Source organism: Gopherus evgoodei, chromosome 4 (assembly GCF_007399415.2).
Source record: "Gopherus evgoodei ecotype Sinaloan lineage chromosome 4, rGopEvg1_v1.p, whole genome shotgun sequence".
Lineage (NCBI taxonomy): Eukaryota > Metazoa > Chordata > Testudines > Testudinidae > Gopherus > Gopherus evgoodei.
Window position 1 is genome coordinate 67,391,713 of NC_044325.1, and position 20,922 is coordinate 67,412,634.

The 20,922-nt window shown below is 45.8% G+C and overlaps 1 protein-coding gene across 5 annotated transcripts in view; it reads right to left on the minus strand.

Moving 5' to 3' along the window:
• Positions 1 to 20,922, minus strand: part of UBR1 (ubiquitin protein ligase E3 component n-recognin 1) — a 157,500-nt gene that overhangs the window by 129,589 nt on the left and 6,989 nt on the right. For 3 of the 5 annotated variants that reach the window (XR_004000019.1, XM_030559607.1, XM_030559610.1), the window contains exons 1-3: positions 15,128 to 16,366; positions 5,954 to 6,210; positions 2,079 to 2,157 (exon numbers count right to left, since the gene is read on the minus strand). Coding sequence is in view for 4 of the 5 variants with exons in the window: in XM_030559607.1 (XP_030415467.1) it covers positions 2,079 to 2,157; positions 5,954 to 6,210; positions 15,128 to 15,376 (585 nt within the window). In the remaining variant the exon portion in view is untranslated. Of the gene's footprint in view, positions 1 to 2,078; positions 2,158 to 5,953; positions 6,211 to 14,985; positions 15,054 to 15,127; positions 16,367 to 20,922 lie in introns of those variants that run through there. The other 2 variants (XM_030559609.1, XM_030559608.1) reach the window with 2 other exon arrangements.

Here is a 20,922-nt window from a genome sequence, read left to right on the forward strand (position 1 = left end):
CGGCTCCAGCCCCCTCGCAAGCCACAGGGCAGGGGTGCAGGGCCCCGGCTCTAGTCGCTGACAGCTGAAACCGAAGAACTCACAGAGGTCTGGTAAAGTCATGGAATCCATGACTGCCATGACCAAATCGTAGCCTTAGTTATTATATAGTTAATAACTATGTGATCACATACGGTTTGCTCTGCACACAAAACAGACAGAGTAAGACAGTTGTAGGGAGATGACATTCTCTTCTGTTTAAACCACTGGACTGGGACTCAGGACAAGAGAGCATAGCTCTGCCACTTACTTACTATGAGTATGTCTACACAGCCAGGGGTGGCAGGTTTGTAGAAATGTGCTCCTAGGGCCTCTCTCAGGTCCAGGAATCTCCCTCACCTCCCCCTTTATGGGTGTCGGAAGGTGCTGCATGCGCCTTCCTCCCCTGCTGTTGTCTCTGACTGTAGCCTCACTGGGAGTGAGGGATGGGGCTGCCTCCTTGTCCAGCATGTGGCAGGAGCAGTGACTGCAGGCGGGGGTGCCGCCTGTGCTGGTGGGGGTCCCGCTGGAAAAGGGAAGGGTCTGAGGTGGAAAGGCAGGCTCAGAGTCAGTTTGCCCTGAAAGTCGATATGGGGGGCGCTAGGACCCTGAGGCAGCATTTGCTGCAGGGAGGCAGCATGGAGCTGCACAGAAGAGACAGGGACTCTCTGCTCCCAGGCCTGGGAAGGCAAGAGGGGGCTGGGGGACACTTATGGAAGGCGCAGGTGGAGGGCGGCAGGTGGAGCCAGGGGAGGCAGGAACACCCAGCCCCAAATATTGGTGGAGCTGGGCTCCTGGGCTCTGAATATTGCTGGTGCCCGGGCACCACGAGGGAATATAACTCGTCGCCTATGAACACAGCAACTAGACACCTGCAATTGGCCTGTGCAAGCCAACTCGGGTGTGTGCTATGAGGCTGTTTCATTGCTGTGTAGACTTCCAGGCTCTAGTTGGAGCCTGCGAGCCCGAGTTGGCTGGCCTGTGGGTGTCTCCTGTATATGATTTTGGACAAAGCTATCACAATGCAAACACATAAGGGAGTCACATTAAGGTTGTCCCTGCAATTTTAATTCTGCAATTACCTTACTTTTCAGTGCCTGACTTTGCAATTTAAGTTTCCTGAAACTAGTTTTTCAATATGCAATTATAGTGTTATGAGCTGGATGAAACCTTTTTATGTGTTGAGTCAAAACCTCATTGAGACTGATATGTTTGTTGAAGGGTGAGTTCACACCTAACTGTAAGGATAAACCCTCACCTAGAACAAAAGGAGGGTGTGAACCCACCCAGGAGATTTTGCTGAGTATGGTTTTAGATAGGTAGGACAGAACAGACAAAAAAACTGGGAAAGACATAGAGCTTGTCTACATGGTTGGATAAAATGCACTTACAGGTGTGTGACTTTTAAAGTGCACCAACATGTTGTGCATTAATTGGTCCATGTAAACTCTGCTGGCGTTCCACAGTTCACTTTAACATAGTGCAGTACGACATTGTACACTGCAGTGTGCACCAGCAGTGTCTACATGGACCAACTGGCGCACAAACATGTTAGTGCATATTAACACATAGGGACACAAGTCCTCAGAGAGACAGCCTGAAGGAGCAGCTGAAAGCACAGCATTTGATCCTGGAAGAAACCAGGGAAGAGTTTTCTGGGTCAGACATGCAGTCTAGAAACATATTCTTGAGTTCTGAGAGCAAGAGAAGCAGTTTCCTGCTATTTGATTTCTTCTGTGTTCAGAGATAGAGGGCTTTGTACAGTTTTTGTAAATAGTCAGATATTTATTTACTTGCATTCTTGTTTATCACCAATTTCCCCTCCTAAGGGAGCAACCTACTAGATCGCATTTTTGTGTCTAACTGCTCTGGTCAAAAGGGATAACAATAATTAGATCTATGAAATACATGCTCCTTTTTGCTCCGGCACTCATTTCAACAAATTGGTAATTTTCAGGGGGTAGGAATTGAAGTTTCTCATGATCTGTGTGTACTGCTATTACACACAAGAAAACTTCCCTACAGCAACATGTATAACTTCAAAGCACAGATTTTCATACCTTGTAACGATGGTTCTTGTGAATGCTATTCTGGAAGCAGTCCATGCAGAGTACACAAGTTGGATCAATTGCACAGTCTCTGCAACAAAAATACTAACTTGGATACCATTCTAAAATAAAATAATGAAATATTCATATACTAGAACTGCTGCCATAATTAAACCTTTATGGCTGGTGCCAAACTCAATTTCAGGCATCAAATCACAGCTATTCTATGCTATTGATATAGGACAGGGGTAGGCAACCTGCGGCACGCGAGCCGATTTTCAGTGGCACTCGCTCTGCCTGGGTCCTGGCCACAGGTCCCCGGGGCTCTGCATTTTAATTTAATTTTAAATGAAGTTTCTTAAACATTTTAAAAACCTTATTTACTTTACATACAACAATAGTTTAGTTACCTAGTATACACTTATAGACAGATCTTCTAAAAATATTAAAATGTATGCCTGGCACGCGAAACCTTAAATCAGAGTGAATAAATGAAGACTCGGCACACCACTTCTGAAAGGTTGCCGACCCCTGATATAGGATAATGTTCCAACCCTTCCACATTAAGTTTGAATCATATTAGCTGCGCTACTGTTCAAACATCCTTAAGCAGGGTTCTATTAAAACTAGCTTGATTACCATTTTCCAACAATAGTTGCTAGTACAGGTGCTCCCTTGCCTAACATGGACAGGAATTTTTAAAAACAAGATGTTGGTTTGAGCACTGGCCTGTTAAACCCAGGGTTGTGAGTTCAATCCTTGAGGGGGCCATTTAGGGATTTGGGGATTGGTCCTGCTTTGAGCAGGGGGTTGGACTAGATGATCTCTGGAGGTCCCTTCCAACCCTACTAATCTATGATTCTATATTAGAGACTACTCTTGGGTAGTTTATAACGTGGTTTCTGAATAGAGTTGTAATCATCTTAACAATGCAAGATGTTGATGCAAAAGCTATGTCTTATGTCTTAGGCTGTAAACATAAAAAAAATGTCAAAACAGTTACAATTTATAATATGGAAAGGGTCCCTTTATAATACAATTACACATATGTTCCTTTAGTGTAGTTTTTAATGTTGCAAAGTCAAGCTTTCAAGTTAGGAAATGCCAAAATTAATGTTTCCAGTACAACCTGAATTCAGCCCCCTACCATGTATACATTATAATACAGTCTTAAATTACATGAGCTCATACTATTTTTTTCCCCATAGACCCTCTGCCTCATTCAGTGCACTGGACAGACCTGTTCTGGAAAAGAATTATTGTTGTGAAGAGAAGGCTGTCATCTGTAGGACCCTGCCTCATTTATGCAGAACTTGGGAGGTGTGTAATGAATGAGGCAGAGGATTGCAGGAAGAGAAACGATGGTCTCATGGCTCAGGCAAATGAATGCTGCCCTGGAGAACTAGATTCTGCCAGTACCATGGTGTTTCTATTGCTAGGAAAGTCACTTAAAACAAACTCTTCACAGCTGATCATTAATGGTGTGTTCCTCATTTTCTGAGTGCTTGACTTGAGACCCTGGGTCTAATTTGCAGAAATGCTGTGCACTCATTAGTGCTACTGAAGTCAATGGAAGCTATATTTTAAATATACGAAGTGCTTCTTATTGCTAAGTACACTGAAAAGTCAGGTCACGGTGCCTCAAATTGGGCACCCAAGCTTAGTGGATACTTTTGACCTTAATATCTGTGTGTGTCAGCTCCTTATCCATAGAATGGACATACCATATCCTTACCTCACAAGGGCGTTGTGAAAACAAAATTAACGTTTGTGAAGCACTCAGATACTATAGTGATGACCATCACAGAAAAAGCCCATGAGGAAATTAATAGCCATCTCTTCAGAGCACAATTTTAATTATGTGCAGTAAACATGGCCTAAGGCCACACATTAAAACAAAGAGGATAAAACAAATGATTGAATAGATGCTCATCCTGCATACTGAATAAGGAAGATATGCAACTGTCCTTCCCATTTACTGAATTGTGAAGGGATCCAGTGGAGAAAATACTATGTGATCATGTAACAAATGATATCAAAATGCACACCTACAACCAAAAAGGTTGCACGACAACTTTAAATTCTGGCATTTCCTAATATTTGAGTGCTGGACTTTGCAATCTTAACAACATTATTTTAACATAGGAAATTACACAAAAAAGGCTAAGTTTTTAAACACGAGTTGGAACAAAACAAAAAACCTGGCATTCTGTCATCTAGCATTACAATGACACCCACATGGGTCATCAGTAGGGTTGGAACCTTTATGTCCACCATACAGACTTCTACTACTTAACCTAAAGGCGTAATGGATACCAACAGCAGGTTGCCATCCTCTACATGGACCAGCACTGAAACGAGGGTGAGGAGAGACAATTTGCCACTGGGCTCACAGAGACTTGTTAACAGCAGAGGAATGGAGAAACTCTGGAATCATGAGATCCATTCCAGGCTCTGAATGGGAGAGTTCTCTAGCCAGCACAGACTTTTCTGCCCTTTACCCCAAAGCATGATCATTTCTGCCCTGTATCCTTCAACCTAACCCTATCCAGTCCTGTCTGTTCCCTACCCCTACTCCTGAACCCAGTCCCCTTCTTCTCACCTAGGCAGTTCCAGTCTCCACTCCACAGGCTTCTCACCCCAGTACCAGTTGCTTTGCCCAGCAACTGGTAGCCTCAAACCTCTGGACTTCCTGTTGTAGTTTCTCATGCACACTCACAGTCCCTTTCCCAACAGCAGGTCTCAATTCCCTCTCTCCTGGTTCCGCATCCAATTTCTGTCCCTCCTCCAATAGCTAGCAGTCCCCTTCACCACAATCTCCCATTCCCAGCCTCTATTTGCCCCAATTCCCAGTTTCCCTCTGCTTCCAATCCCAGCCACAGCCACCATTCTCTAGTTCCAGTCATCTTCCCTCCAGGCTCCTTGTCTCAATCTACTTTCGCTAACCCCACTCAAGTCCAGCTCTTGACCCCTCTGCATTTGAATAAGGAAGCTTCCGCTTCCACTCTGGCTGGGCCCAGCAGAGCAGTTATTGAGATCACAGTAGTGACAGACTCCCTGCTCTCAATTACAGTCCCCACCCTGACCTGCATCAGCCCAGAGCTACAACTGCAGGGAAAGAACTGCCCTGTTCCAGGATGAGGCACATTCAGTTGCTCTGTTGGGATGGTCTGGTCACATGTAGGAGTGGTGAGGTGATGGATGGAGCATGCTAAGTGCAGATGCAATGTTAAGGGAAATGTCAGGAAATCTTATAACAGGCAGTGCTCCCAGCCTCACCGATAATAACAGTTGGCTCATATAATGAAATAGTCATTGAAGGAAATTACTATAAACTAGTATATTTCACACTTTTCTATTTTAAATTTGATTCATCCCACACACCTAATTAGTCTAAATCAAAAAAGAAGCTAAGTTTAAAATAAAAAATCAGAAAATATAGCTAAATTTTACAATTATTTCAATATTTGCAGCTTGCACAGTGTCTTAAAAAAGAGGGATGGGATCTCCCCAGACTAGTGCATTGTGGGAGTATGACAAAAGAAGAAAATAGGATAAGAGGACTGTAGATCAAACCATGGTGAAGTTGAAAGACTTCTTGTGCTTTGGGGACTAAGTCTTCTATACACCTACTGATAATTTAAAGTTAAGAAATGTGATATGAGTTGCAAACAAGCCAGTACCACACAGAGAAATAACTTCAGTTTTTGCTTATCATATTAACTTAATCTGTGCTAAATTTAAAGTAGATTGTGATAGCAAAGCAATTATCATAGCCACTTACCCAAGGATCCTAATGGGATACATCTAGCAGCAAAAATAATTTTATAAAGTCTATTATTCCTGAGTTACCTCACAGGAAATATTCACGATGACTTGTGCCTTACCTGCAAGAATATGTAGTCTCCCCACCTTTGAATACCTTCCCGCAGAGTTGAGAAGCTCCGCACTGCCGCAGTTTCTCCAGGCAGACATCTGGGTCTTCCCTAAACAAGTACCACTCCAGAGGGTCAAATATTTTTATCTGGGCCATTTCTTCCTGCTTCTCCAGCAAGGGGTCCATTTCAGCAGAGTAGATGTTTGGCACATACTTAGCCAGTTTTCGTAAAAAGGCAGCCTGAAAGTCAACTCTCTCATCCCAGCACTACAAGAAAATTAGAGTTGGGGTAACATGTCAGTGGAGAAATAAAATTAAGGAAATGAGGCTATCTAAGGAAAAACAATGATTGCTACAAAACCAGGGTCATTTTCCATTTCAACAATCTGAAGTTCTGTGCACCAGGAAAAATGTATATCCACATTTACAAGATAAATTAACAACAGAAAGTTTATATTTAGTTTTAGAACTTTTGAGGCTTTTAATATTTTGCCCCAAAATACATCTCTGCTATTTGCTCTTATTCTAGCTTTTTAGACTCCTACAGGTGCTCTCCAACTGCTCGATTTCTTTTCTTCAATTCTGAACTTCATGCATTCTTTCATAATTTTCCCACTCTTTAAAGTGGGAGGCATTTCTAGTGAACATAAGACAAAAAATACATCTGTCAGGAGGTAGCAACACATATTTTTCCCATAAATACAAGTTATTTTCACAAATGATCCTCCCTCAATAAAATTTTCTCTAGGCCAGCAAGCAAAGTACAAGTCCATTGGAATTTGGAAAGGGTGGGAGTCTGACATGGAAGGAATAGACTGCTCAACTTGTTAGTGGACTCAACTAAAGAAAATCTGTCACAGGAAAGACAAAAAAACTTCACTTTTAACTTAAAGATAAACAGCCATCGATGGACCAGTCCTCCATGAATTTAATCTAGTTCTTTTTTTAACCCTGTTATGGTCTTGGCCTTCACAACATCCTCTGGCAAGGAGTTCCACAGGTTGACTGTGTGTTGTGTGAAGAAATATTTCCTTTTATTTGTTTTAAACCTGCTGCCTATTAATTTCATTTGGTGAACCCTAGCTCTTGTGTTATGAGAAGTACTAAAAAACACCTCCTTATCTACTCTCTAAACACCAGTCATGATTTTATAGACCTCAATCGTATCTCCCCTTAGCCGTCTCTTTTCCACATCGGCATACAGTATTCAAGATGTGGGCACACCATGGATTTATATAGAGGCAACAGAACAGAAAATATCATGTTATCTATCCATTTCTTAATTATTCCCAGCAACTGAAGAAAAAAAAAATCAGAAAAATCATGGGGCACCATATTGACACCTTCATGGTTCATAAACAGGGTTGGAACATTTAGATTCACCACACAGACTTCTGCCACTTGAAGTAACAGAATAACTGGTAGCAGCAATAGGTTGTCATCCTCTCAGTAGACCAGATTAGAGGGAGAAGTGTCACTCTTTGCCAGTGGATTTCACGGATACGTGCTGACAGCAGCAGATTGTTGAGACTCTGGAATGTTGGGCTCCATTTCAGGCTTTGAAAGGGAATGTGCTGTGATGAGTACAGACGCGTCTATTTTCCCCCAAACTTGATACTTTCTGCTCCTCTCCCCTCCAACTTGTCCTCGTCCGAGTCATATCTCTAGCCCATCCCTGGCTCCTTGTCCCAGTCCCATTTTCCTTGCATACCCACTCCCAGTTTCCATTCCTCAAGCTTCTCGTCAGTCTCTTTGCCCAGCCAATACTTGTCTCCTGCTCTGAGCTCACTGTCTCTTTTCCCAATCTCCCCCGACTCGCAGTCTCTCCCCACACCCAGATTCAGTCTCCTTGCCCAGCCAGTCTCAGTGTTTTCCTCCGACCTCAAAACCTTGTTCCCAATCTCTTTGCTCAACCCCTGGCTCCCAAGTCCTCAGCCAATGTGTCTCTCCATCCCCCACTGGTTTCTAGTCCCAGGCTCCCTCCCTGGACTCCTCATCCAGTCTCAGTTTCCTCACTTCCGCCCCTGCCCTGGCTTCTTGTCTCAGTCTCTTTGAGAGAACTGGGGGTGGCTAGGCAATCATACCCAAGCTCCTTGTCAGATTTGTCTCCAATTCCCAACCCCCCAGTCCCAGTCTCACTTTGGCTACTTGTCCCTATTTACTCCTTTCCCTCCCCCTGGTCTGGCTTTTGGCCCTTCTGCATTCAAATCAGACTGCTTCCTTCTCCACTCAACCTGGGTGCCCACAGGAATTCACTGAGAAAACAGAAGAGACAGGCTATCTATTCCCATGCTCATCCCCAACCTGGTCCTGAGCAGCTGGGAGCAGCCATTACAATGTAGTCCGTCTGAGCCCCCATAGCCCTAACCTGGACCATGCTCAATCCCTTTGTGGGGATGGACCATGTACAGTCAGCTCAGTATTAAGAACTGTGAGGGGCTAAAGCATTCTCAGTGAGGATAGACTCTTGATTCTAGCTGTTAAGCTCTAGTACGTCTTTATGCATGTACAAACTGCAATTTTTTCAAAGGTTTGTAACGTGGCCAAAATTGGGCAAATTTTCACAGGGAGGGCAAAAGGCAGAGCACAAAGTCTGCCGCTAGGCAAATGTCAAGTCCCTGCTCCAAAGCATGAGAGCATTTCAAAGACAAGAATGTAACATAAACAGAACATTTTCCCCTAGCCTCCTTCTTGGAAACAGCTGAACTATTTTGACTGGAATTTTCCAAAAAATTCAACCTGAACCAGATACCATTGAGAAATTTTCAGCCCAAATGGTAAAAACTAACAAAGTTCTAAGCAACTAAGAACAGGATCTTATCGCGAGAAGTGTTGAGCAACCTTAACAACAGGCAATGCTATTAAACTCACCTATAATTAACAGACTATTAAACTCCATACTTTCTATAAAGTGCCTTATCTTCTCAGCATCAGTATACCTATGTCCTTGCCCACACTGAGAACTTTAGGTGATCTCCCATCAATAGTGCTGGCAGTAGTGAAAGGTCTAATGTACACTGACCACCAGTGTTTTTACCACTGCATAGTCCAGGGGTCTCAAACTCAAATGACCACATGAGGTCTAGTGCATTGGCCCAAGGCCCCATCACTGCCCCCCCCATTCTCACTGCCCCTAGCCCTGCCCCACTCCATCCCTTCCATGAGGCCCTGCCCCTACCCCGCCTCTTCCCACCCCCTTCCCCAAAGTCTCTACCCCAACGCTGCCCCTTCCCTGTCACCAGGGGGTGTAGGAGAAGTGCAGGGTGTGGCAGGGGCTCAGGGTAGGGAGTTGAGGTGCAGGAGGTATTCAGGGTGCGGCAGGTGGCTCAGAGCAGGGAGTTGGTGTGTGGGGTGCAAGAGGGGTGAGTGGTGCGGCAGGGGGTTGGGGTGCAGCAGGTGGCTCAGGGCAGGGAGTGCAGGAGGAGTGTGGAGTGCGGCAGGGGGCTCAGGGAAGGGAGTTGGGGTGCAGGAGGGGTGTGGGGTGCGGCAGGGGGCTCAAGGAAGGGAGCTGAGGTGAGGAGGGGTGTGGGGTGCGAGCTCTGGCCCGGTGCCGCTTACCTAGAGCGGCTGCGGGGTGATAGCAGCACACATCAGGGCCCAGGCAGGCTCCTGGCCCCACACCATGCCGCTCCGCTCCAGTAAGCGGCCAGAACCACGGCCCCTGGGGGGAGCAGGGGGGGCATAGGGCTGTGCTGCTGCTCTGCCAGGTACCTCCCACGAAGCTCCCATTGGCCACGGTTCCCTGTTCCCGGCCAATAGGAGCTGCAGGGAGTGGTACCTAGAAGCGGGGCAATGCAGGAGCCCTCTTCCTCCTCCCCTCCAGCCCGAAGGGAAGTGCTGCCAGCCGCTTAAGGGAGCGACGTGAGGCTTGTGGTGCCACAGGGGGCAATCCCGCGGGCTGTAGTTTGCCCACCCTTGGCCTGGAAGTATGCAGAGGGGCGGTGGGGGGGCGGTGCAGAGAGCTTGGCAGGCCGCACAGAAGATCCCCGTGGGCCGCGTGTGGCCCATGTGTAGGAGACCCCTAGCATAGTCTGCCTGCAGTTAGATGACACAGTGGCAAACAAATCATTGGCCATCATTGTTCTCACCAGCAGAGTTTAAATTATGAGAGATTTCCCTTCAATTTTCATTGTACGCAATCACAGTCATAAGATCAAAGCTATACTTTAAATTTAACAGGTATTCTGTAAGCTTTTTAGTGTTGCAGTTACTGAATCTGAAAGCAAAGCAGAGTGTAGTAGTGCAAATGCTGACTTTCAATTGATCTGATCTTTTCTCTCAGAGACCATGGAGTCCTATTCCTGCTTCTAAGCACAAATCCTCTTTGCCTCCCTGTACTTTGTCAGAGATTCCAATCCCCTAATTTAGCATGTCCAGTTCCTGAATTTTAGTAATGCAAATGAAGAAAATCAGAGTAGTAGCTGTAAGGAGTAGGGTGACCAGATAGCAACTGTGAAAAAATGGGAAAGGGGGTGGGAGGTGATAGACGCCTATATAAGAAAAAGTCCCAAAAAATGGGACTGTCCCTTTAAGAACAAGACATCTGGTCACCCTAGTAAGGAGTTAGAAAAGAGAGAGACGTATTAGGTAATTCAATACCAGATCCCTGACAAGGCATGGGATCACTTCAGAACAGTTTACTGTTGTAATGGGCACCATGAACTTGAAATCTAGTCAAACAAGAAAACAACAAAAAAGTAATAATGAAGTCTCAAAAACTTCAGCAGTTTCAAGTACTAAATTTTCCCTGAGTTTTCCTACAGTTTACAATCATGTTTCCCTATATTTTAAAAATGTTCTTGCTTCTCTGTTGCTGTGGGAAAAACCCAAGCAGGAAATGGACCAATTCTACAGGGAAGCAGTAAAACTGTAACTTTTTGTACACACAGTACTATCAAATGAATAAAGTGAAGGTATTATTTTTGCCTTCTAATCATTCACAGAGAATGTCTAAACTACAAAAAATGATCGATTTAAAAATGCATTAGCTACCCAAGTTTAACAGTTTCAAATACAACTTTGCATCCAGCATAAACAGCACAAGTTGTATTCAAATATCAGTGGTTAAGTGTACAGAAGAAGCTGGGGTCTCTGGGGAGGATTATTATATGGCATTTATTCCCATATTTCCTGGCTTTTGTTAATGCTGCATCTACAACATCATTTTCTTTCTTCCCCTCCCCATTTGGTACTTCCCCCCTTCCAGCATCTGGATTTGGATTTTGGCTATTCCTCCTGAACCCAGTGTGCTGCTTTGCAAATGACTAACATTGTGTAACTTTTGTCAAAAGAGCTTAGGCAGAACCCCCAGTTTGTTTAGGGCATTTGGTCTGTTCGCTGTAATGAAACATCAGTCACTTAAGTGTCTCTTTAGAACAGATGTGGGTAAACTATGGCCCGTGGGCCACATCTGGCCTGCAAGACTGTCCTGCTCAGCCCCTGAGCTCCCGGCCGGTGACCCTAGTCCCCGGCACCTCCCCCACTGTCTCCCCTCCCCTGCAGCCACGCTGCTGTGCTCTGGCCTGCCGCTCCTACTGGGTCCTGGATGGGGGTGGTCAGGGTACAAGGAGTGGGGGGTTGGATAGGTTGGGGGTTCTGAGGGGGACAGTCGGGGGTGGGAAGTGGGAGGGGGCAGGGACCAGGCTGTTTGGGGAGGCATAGCCTTCCCTACCCAGCCCTCCATACCGTTGCACAACCCTGATGTGGTCCTCGGGCCAAAAAGTTTGCCCATCCCTACTTTAGAAGGATATGGTTTTTAGTTTACAGAAGTGTTGTGCTATGGAATTACACATCACTAAGAATCCTTGGGAGAGGAATCTTATGAAGTGGGTTTTAGCCCATGAAACCTTATGCCCAAATAAATTTGTTAGTCTCTAAGGGCTTGTCTACATCAGAAAGTTGCAGCGCTGGTGAGGGAGTTACAGCGCTGCAACTTTGAAGGTGTACACATCTGCAGGGCACCACCAGCGCTGCAACTCCCTGTTTGCAGCGCTGGCCGTACTCCCGTTTTGTCTCGGGTGTAGAGGATCCAGCGCTGGTGATCCAGCGCTGGTAATCCAATGTAGACAGTTACCAGCGCTTTTCTTGACCTCCGTGGAAGGAGGAAGCCTCTGGTAATCAAGCTGGTTTCCTTTCCCGGTTTGCTCTCTCGGTCCCGGAGCCACCCAGCAAACCGCAGGGAAGGAGACCTGCTTGCTCGGGGTTCCGGGACCAAGAGAGCAAACCGGGAACGCCGCGGTTTGCTCTCTCGGTCCCGGAGCCAGCCAGCAAACCGCAGGGAAGGAGACCTGCTTGCTCGGGGTTCCGGGACCGAGAGAGCAAACCGCGGCGAAGCTGGTTTCCTTTCCCGGTTTGCTCTCTCGGTCCCGGAACCCCGAGCAAGCAGGTCTCCTTCCCTGCGGTTTGCTGGGTGGCTCCGGGACCGAGAGAGCAAACCGCGGCGTTCCCGGTTTGCTCTCTCGGTCCCGGAACCCCGAGCAAGCAGGTCTCCTTCCCTGCGGTTTGCTGGCTGGCTCCGGGACCGAGAGAGCAAACCGCGGGGAAGCTGGTTTCCTTTCCCGGTTTGCTCTCTCGTCCCGGAACCCCCCTTGAAGCCGCCCAACAGCGCTGCAGTGTGGCCACATCTAACACCACTTGCAGCGCTGGTTGCTGTAAGTGTGGCCACTCTGCAGCGCTGGCCCTATACAGCTGTACTAATACAGCTGTAACAACCAGCGCTGCAAAATTTTAGATGTAGACATGGCCTAAGATGCCATAAATACTCCTCGTTCTTTATGTTGTATTCAGACACTTTTTCTGTAAAAACAGACAAATGTCTTTCCAGACGTAAATGTACTCAGACCTTTCAAAAAATTAATCTCTACTCTATGGTGAGCAGTTTTGCCCTGAAGAGAAGAGAATGACTTCTGGGTGTTCTTACCAAACCTCTTTTAAATGATCATTACCTTGGAAGGGGTTGGGAGACAGAGAATTGCACTTGTCTGGATACAGAAACGTCCCTTTAGGGAGACTATGATGGTATAATGCACAGAGAAGAAGGTCGTCACCTCTCCATAAGCTACTTGTGGATATCTTAATGGAATATAAACAAACTTTTATAAGATGATTTTCTTCTGTAGATTACAAAGTATCAAATGAGATTTCTGAGTGCTGTGATAAAGGAATCCTCTCGCTTAGGCTTTGCAATAGGCTTGTTATTACTTAAATTAATCCACATATTGAATTTAAATCCAATGACACCAAGTCTATTTTTCTATTTCATAGCCTATTCTGTGAATTTGGGGGCTGAGAGTTGAATGGTATCAATCAGTTCAATCCTACTGCATTTTACCAATCATGTTAACACTCTGCTTTCCCCTGCTGCTCTGTTAAGCAGCTAGAATTCCCAACCCAGTTCCAGCTGCTTGACAGAATAGCAGGGAAATAAAAATAAACTCTTCTAAGGTTGAATTTTACTTTAGTGCACTAAACAGTTGTTTTGCTAGTTAAAGTAGATGCTAGTGGAACATTGGAGCCCAGTCTATATAGCTCAGAAGACTCTCAGCATTGGACACTGACTATCTTATTGCAGGGGTTCTTAATCTTTTTCTTTCTGAGCCCCTCTCGCCATGCTATAAAAATTCTACAGCCCACATGTACCATCACAACTGTTTTTTTGCATATCCAGCAGATTAAAAGCCAGGGCCAGTGTTAGAGGGTAGCAAACCTAGGGCCCCACACCACAGGGGGCTCTGCAAAGCTAAATTGCTTGGGCTTAGGCTTCAACCACAGGCAGCAGGGCCCAAGCTTTCTGCCCTGGGCCCCAGCAAGTCTAACGCCAGCCCTGCTCTCTGATTTATTTTGGCAGACCCCCTGAAAGCTGCTTGCAGCCCTCCCCAGGGCACCAGACCCCTGGTTGAGAACTGCCGCCTTCTTGGGTAGTTCTAAAGTCTACTTTAAAAGACTAAGATAAATAGGTTATATACTACTTATACTTTAAAAGTATAAGCTAAATAGTTACTTGACAATTGTGCAGCTCCCACTTAACATTGTCCTGTTATAGGAAAGTAGACTATTATGCTTTTAAAAAATTTTCAAACTACTGTTTTCAGGCAAGATTTTATGTTTAAGTTTTGGATTCAATACCGTTCCCTTTATTTTCATTTGAAGACATCAGCTGTGCAGTGTCTTATGAAAAAAAATGAGTTCCAGTTCTATGGGCATATAGACACTAATAATAATAAAGCAACAATAACAAATAAAGGGCCCCCTAAATGTACCTGCCCCAGAGTAAATTCCATATAGTAACCCAGAACTTAAGTTGGTGAATATTTGTCTTCCTTCATTTTAAACCTAAACGCAGCTTCTTTGGGGCATGAAGTGTATTGCCTCTGAAAAACAGGCCTCTCCTCTGACTTGAGCTGTGCAGATCTAAAAAGATTGAAAGGGGGAATCAATCACAGAGCCTTTCAACAGATTATTCTCCAAGACAACCTTCAGATCAGAATGATGAGGTGGGTGATTAAATTTTATCACTTTCAACAACTGACCTTATGATGTAATATTACTTTTCACTAGTGACCCAAACCTATGCAAGAGATCATCCTTTATTAGGCAACTGCTTGTTTTAACAGCCTGTTCCAAGATATGCTGAGAGCAGCTGACTACATCTCTGCTTTTACTGGTGCATCAGGGCCATTCTTGTCATGCCATTGACAGGCTCCTTAAAGCCTATCGAGCAGCCTTCCTGGTATACAAACCCAGGGAAACTTTAATTTAAGCAAAATATCGCCATCATCCCTTATCTCAAGCCCGCCCAATAAAAACTTTATTCCGCCTGTCACTGAAGATCATCTCTACAAGACAATTGATGGTCGCTGGCACCTAACTCAGGCTTAGTAGTAACTATACATTGCACAGGTGTCACCCTCGCATGGGACTGTGCCACCGGGAAACAGCCACTGACCGCAGGGCAGACAATGGGGAAAAGTGGAGTAGATGAGTCCACGCTGAGCGGCACCTCCCCGCCCGGGGCGCTAACCCCCAGCGGATGGGGGCCCTCACCTCTCCTGAAGGGAGACAACCTGGGCTTCCGCTGCTCCGCCAAGCGGGCAGGGGGTCGGGCTCCCATCCGCTGGAGGCTTCAGCCTGTCCGCGCGGAGGTTACCAGGTCACCCCAGGAGGATCCACACGGCAGGAGTCTCACCATGGCCCGCTCCCGGGGCTGCACAAGGACCCCGCCGCTCGCTCCCGATCCCGCTCCTCCGCTGCCTCCATCCGCCATTTTGAGGGCCACTGACACCGCCGCCAAGGCAAGCCGCGCCCCGCCCCTTTGCCACCGAGCCGACCGGAAACTGGTTGCCGGAGCAGACGGGCCAAGCTGTAGAGTCCGAATCCGCCTCCCGACAGTGCGCGCACCTGGCTGCCACTGAGCATGTGCCAGCGATCTGCGCATGCTCAGTCACACCTGCTGAAGCTGCTGCCCTTACTTGCCCTCAGATCCGATCCCATTTCCTGCGTCCTGGGCAGGGGAGGGGGAAGGGCAGGGGACAGAGCTTCATACGGCTAGTGGTGGCGGAAGCGAACTTCTATAGGAGCAGCCAGCGGGGGTGGCCAGAATGGGGGTGAAGGGCAGATGGACGGTGACTCTTCCCCACACCCCTTCGGCGAGGCTGTGGCGCGAAAGGCAGCTCCTCTCTTCAGGGCTGGTCCATAGGAGGAAGCTGCACTGTGATGTTAAACCAGGGCAGAGCCCTGTGTGGCCACTCGGATTTTGGTTTGCATTAAATTGATTAACAATAAGCTGTTCTTAAACAGAAATAAGACTGTTTTTACAGAGGTCTGCATTGGTTTAACTAAGGGCTTGTCGACACTGGAAAGTTTTATCAGTCATACAGGTATAGTTAAACTGATACAGTTATATAACTCCCTGTTTTGATACATATTCTGGAATAAGGCCAGAACTACACTACAGGCCTATCTCGGTATAAAGTATGTTGCTCAGGGGTGTGAAAAATTCACATCCCTCTTGGTGCCCAACGGTGGGCATTGAGGCTAAAATTAGCCTTGCCTGGATCCCTTCTGGTGGTCAATGGATTGCAGCGACGCCTGACGCCCAGCGCACACCGGTGACTTCACCAGGGGCCTCGGCGGAGACGCGGTGTGAGCGACCCCAGAGGGCACAACGCGCTCGAGTAGTGGAGAAGCAGTTGTGGGCAACAGTAAGGAACCGGTCCCTTGGATAAGGTAGGAACAGTCCAGTAGTGTGGACTTAGGCCCGAGGCTGGGGACGCCCAGTTGTTGTAATTCCCATTAGACGATAGAGCATCATATAATAGGTCAAGGGCACGGTACGGGGTGCCAGGTCAGGTGTGCACCCTTAGAATGCATTCTAGTGAATTGGAAGGTGTTTGGCTCGGATCCGATGACTAAGAATAAACTGAAAAAGTTCTGTACAGTAGACTGGCCTCAATATCAACTAGAGGACCAGAAAAGGTAGCCACCGGAAGGATCACTTAACTATAACACGATCCTCCAATTACTCCTGTTTTATCAGTGAACGGGTAGCTTCTGAAGCTGTTTGTATGGAGAGCTCTTGTAAAAATCCCCCACCGTAGCTCCTGTTCTTCCCCTGTCTGGCAGAGTGCAAGGATTCAAAAGCAGATTAGGGATAGTGCAGGGACAAAGGAGGGACCTGTCTAGAAAGGGGAGACCCTATGTCCTAGCGCACTCTCTCCCTGCTGTAACTAAAAAGCAAGATCAGATGCAGAATGGAACGGGGGGCCAGTGTGAGTGACTGTTACCGGAAGACGCCCAGAGTACTCTGTGAAGCAAAAGCTCGTGACCAGGACTACTCTAACGCAAGCCCGGTAACTAGTGGATCTTTAGGAGGTCCGACCCATGGTGGGCTGACTCGGCCTGGCATCGTCCGGTGAGGAAGCTACCTGGGTCTAGGAGTGTGTGTACCCATCTTCCCTCCCCCTTTCCTTTCCATGTGGGCTACTGACAGTCTGATCATCTCACTGGATGCAATCAGAGTAAGCGGCGCTGTCTCCCAGAGACTAGCCGACGCTCTTTGCTGAAGGGAGGTGTAGGAGGGTCGTGGCCATCCTCGTTAGCCTCTCCTGTGTGAGTACCCTGTAGGGAAAAATCCTTAGTTTATGAGCTGCTAGTGTGGACAGGGCACCCTCCCTGTGTGTGTAAGTGGAAAATGAGTAGGGGGACAGTCTAAACATTCCACCTCACCCCCTAGGGTACCCCAGCATATTACATGTACGTACATTATGGTTCAACAACCTGCAGGTATTTAGAGAATTGGAATATTTACACGCGTGAAAATCCATCTAAACAATGCCCAGTAGAAGGTACTTCAATCTAGATAAGATCATACATCTAAGAGGAGCATTTAATCACCAAAAAGCCCTGACACAGCATGAGCAAATTTGTCTATTGAGGAAAGGAACGGGTTAATTTAAAAATCATCTTGGCCCAGGGATGGAAGGGGGGGAGGGTGGTTGCTCTGCGTTCAAGGTCAAGAATGAACACAGACTATGCTAAGTACAAAGAAAAACTGCTTTCGGCCCCAGCTGGCTGTGAACAAATATAGACAGAGGCGAACCAAAGGCAATACAAGTTACAGAACTGAGATTACATTTGCAAAGATTAACTGTCCAGTAAGATCCAACAGTGTGTCTTTGTGACCCTGGAGTCAGTGTGGCTTGGTGACACCAAAGAAACCACAGACAGCCGACCTGGACTGGAATCTCTGAAAGAGACGCCGCAGGAGATTCCAGGGTGTAAGAGAACAGCCCTCCCAAGAGCAGAAGCATGTTGGAAATTCTGGACAAGCTGTATACAGGATAATCTCCCGTCCACCTCTCCCCCTTCTCTGAACATTATACACAGAAGTGGCCAGTCTGGACGTACATGTGTGGGTATGAAAGGGGCTTGGGGCATTAACGTTTTCCTGAGTGATGAGGGAGCATTCCCAACACTCTCTGTTGTTGTTTTTATTATTTTATTAACGAAGCTTTAAAATTCAGTTATATGGTGCGTTTTCTTTATCTTTCCCCAACGATCCTGTAGTGTCAGCCTGATTACCTGACACAAGGGATAGATTGGTAACAGAAATTTGTCACAGTTTGGTGAGCAATTAAGAAGGGGGGAGCCCTGCAGAATTTACACCATCTATTTGTTTTACCCTTGTTATTTTATGTTTGCTTTGCTTGGTCACTGTTGGTGTTATATGTTGAGAACTGCATGAGTAAAAGTGAGTCCTAATAGGATAAGAAAACGCTATCTGGTTCTGATTCTGTTCTGTTTAACCGGTTACTGGTGTTTTTCTGCTCTGTTCATTTGGGCGTTAGGAGTGTGGGCGGAACTGAACCTCTCGTTCATAATTCCTCAGAGTGGAAGCCATGCATGCGAGGAAGCTCTGAGGTTGAATTGAGATCCTTCTGTCCCATCCCCTGTAGCGGTCAGTGTATAGAAGTGGGAAAGCCTGGCTTAGACTGTAAGTTCCTCTGCTCTGTGTAATTCTCTCTTCTGTTTAAGTGTCAGCAGACAGATGGATGGGTCTTTGGGTAAACCCTCTAAACGGGTTTGGATTATATGTTAAGTAAATGGCCTTTGCCCAATGGGCCATGTGTTTTTGTCCAGGTGACAAGCCTCACGAAGGAGGTCTCGGGTAGTCTTGTGAGTAAGAATGTTTAAGGGAAGAGACCAGGAGGGGTGGGGGCTAGTTGAGAAGCCCACTCTTCTAGCTAAACTGGAGTGGAACAAGTTGGTGCCCATGGACGGGATGGTTCAGCAAGAAAAGCAGGATCGGGCCCAGGCGGGCAGGCAACAGACAGAGAGGTTGGAAAACTTTAAGGGTGTAGTGGAAGGAAGGAGTCAGTAAGTGGAAGCATGGGGATTTCAAATACCCAGGACTTACTTGGAATGGTGATTTAAGTTGGTAAAAGTGGCTGTTGGGAGACAAGCAAGTGATTTAAGGGAGAGTGAGAAGTGAACTCTGTAGTTGCTGGAGGGAACAGCACTTGAACTTTGTAAAAATGCTAAAGAAAAAAAGTTCTTGGTGTCTGTGAAATGTTTGTAAATAAATTCAGGCAAAGAAATTATTGGATTGCAATCATTTGGTTTGGCTATGAACAATTTAGTTAAATTAGCTGAAGAATGTATACAGTGTTATGTAATTGAAAACCTGGGCTGCCTATGAAACAAATACAAGAAAATATGGGGTAATTCCTCTGTTTTGCCTGAAGTCAGCAAGGGTATTTGTATATTTCAAGCGATGATTGTCTGCCCAGAAGGGGTGGGTAGACCTCTGTTTTTTTGTCTTTCAGATAATCAGAGAAAACTGATGCCAGCTGAACAGCATTCAACGTACCATGCATTTACTGGCACAATAGAAATTATGTTTTGTGTTCTATGTTCTGTCTTGTGGTGTTTGTCTTGTGGCCGGAATTTTTGTGTTTAATATTTTTATAAAATAGTCTAGTTTAAAATCAAACAAAAAGGTTAAATTAAAATGCAGATACTTGTTTTGTTCAACTTGGAATACAAAGTGTTTGAATAAAATCAGGAGAATGTGACATACTAAGGTTTAATGCATTTCCTCAAGAAAAAGAAATTTCATTGGCCAAACTGTTAATTGCAAAAATTGTTGTTAAAATTTGCATACCAATAGTCTTTAAAAGCAAGGACATAAAAGTTAACTCACTTCCCATATTGTATGTGGGATCTTTCTGGTTACCTCAGGTTTCTAGCCAGAGGGCTGGGGATGGTGGAAAGCTATTGGACTAGAGGTTGAATTGAATGAACTCCTCAAAGTGGGTGTGCTTGTTCTGGCTTGTTGCTGCAAAGTTCTGTAATAAGGTTATTTTAGTAAAAGGGTATGTGTGGCATATCTTGAATAATAAGACTGATGTACTGTATAATGGCAATGTTTATGTATTCGTTGTTGGAAAAAGGTGTATAAGTGAAAAGTGGAAGTTTCCTTTGTAGGTTGAAAGAAGCCAAAAAAGGAAGGACAAAGAACAGAATGAGTTAACTGGAAAAAAAGAATTAGTTAGCAAGCTCAGGCTATAGATAAGACACTGACTTCATTCAAGGACACTGCTCACAGTTAAGACTTGGCTAACAACTAGGAAAAGGAGGGCTTGAATTTGCCCACGCAGCTATAAGGTTTGCAGAACACTGCCAGGCACTAATGAAATGTTAGGTTTCTTTTCTCACAGGTAAAGAAGAGCTACCTAAAGACCCTAGCAGCCCTGCCACTCCTTGGAATCAGGAAACTGGATTGATGTAAAGGTCCACCAACGAAAGTCTGCTCTGGCTCCACCCTGGAAAGGCCCTTATTAAGTCCCGGTGACTACCAACATCGCTGTAAAATGTCAAAGACTGACTGCTTGGACCCAAGATTCTAACTGCAAAAAGACCCCTCCACATCGGGAAAATTCTCCTACTGATGATTAGCCTATTTCACCTTCTAGCTCCACTGTGTCTTCTGGACAGTAGTGAAAAAGTACAAGGTGGAGTGCTAGTAACCTCTCCCTTGTCCACTGACAGATCTACTGTGCCTTTGAATTTTTCTAGAAGAATCAAAACCATTACAGGGTGATTTGCTGGTAACCTCTCCCCTATAGGATGCTGCACTACGACTGTTTTGGGAAAGAAGAAGGAACACTCGCTCCACTGAAATTGCCAAAGTCCAGGAATTCCTGACTAGAAAGGACATTAAGAACTGACCCTGGTGACGAAACAAAGAATTATACACTGGTGGGAGGAAATTTGTGGGACCCATGTTTGGGAATGTGGTATTAATTGGATTTTAGGGTTTATTCTACAGGCTGTGCCCTGTGTTCTGGATAAATCCTTCAGCACGTATTGCTCTCTCTAATTGGATTTTAAATAACAAGTACCTAAAGTGTTTGTTCTGCTACTAGAAATTTTACCCGTATTGAAACCATTCCAGTGACTAATAATGTATACTATTAATGG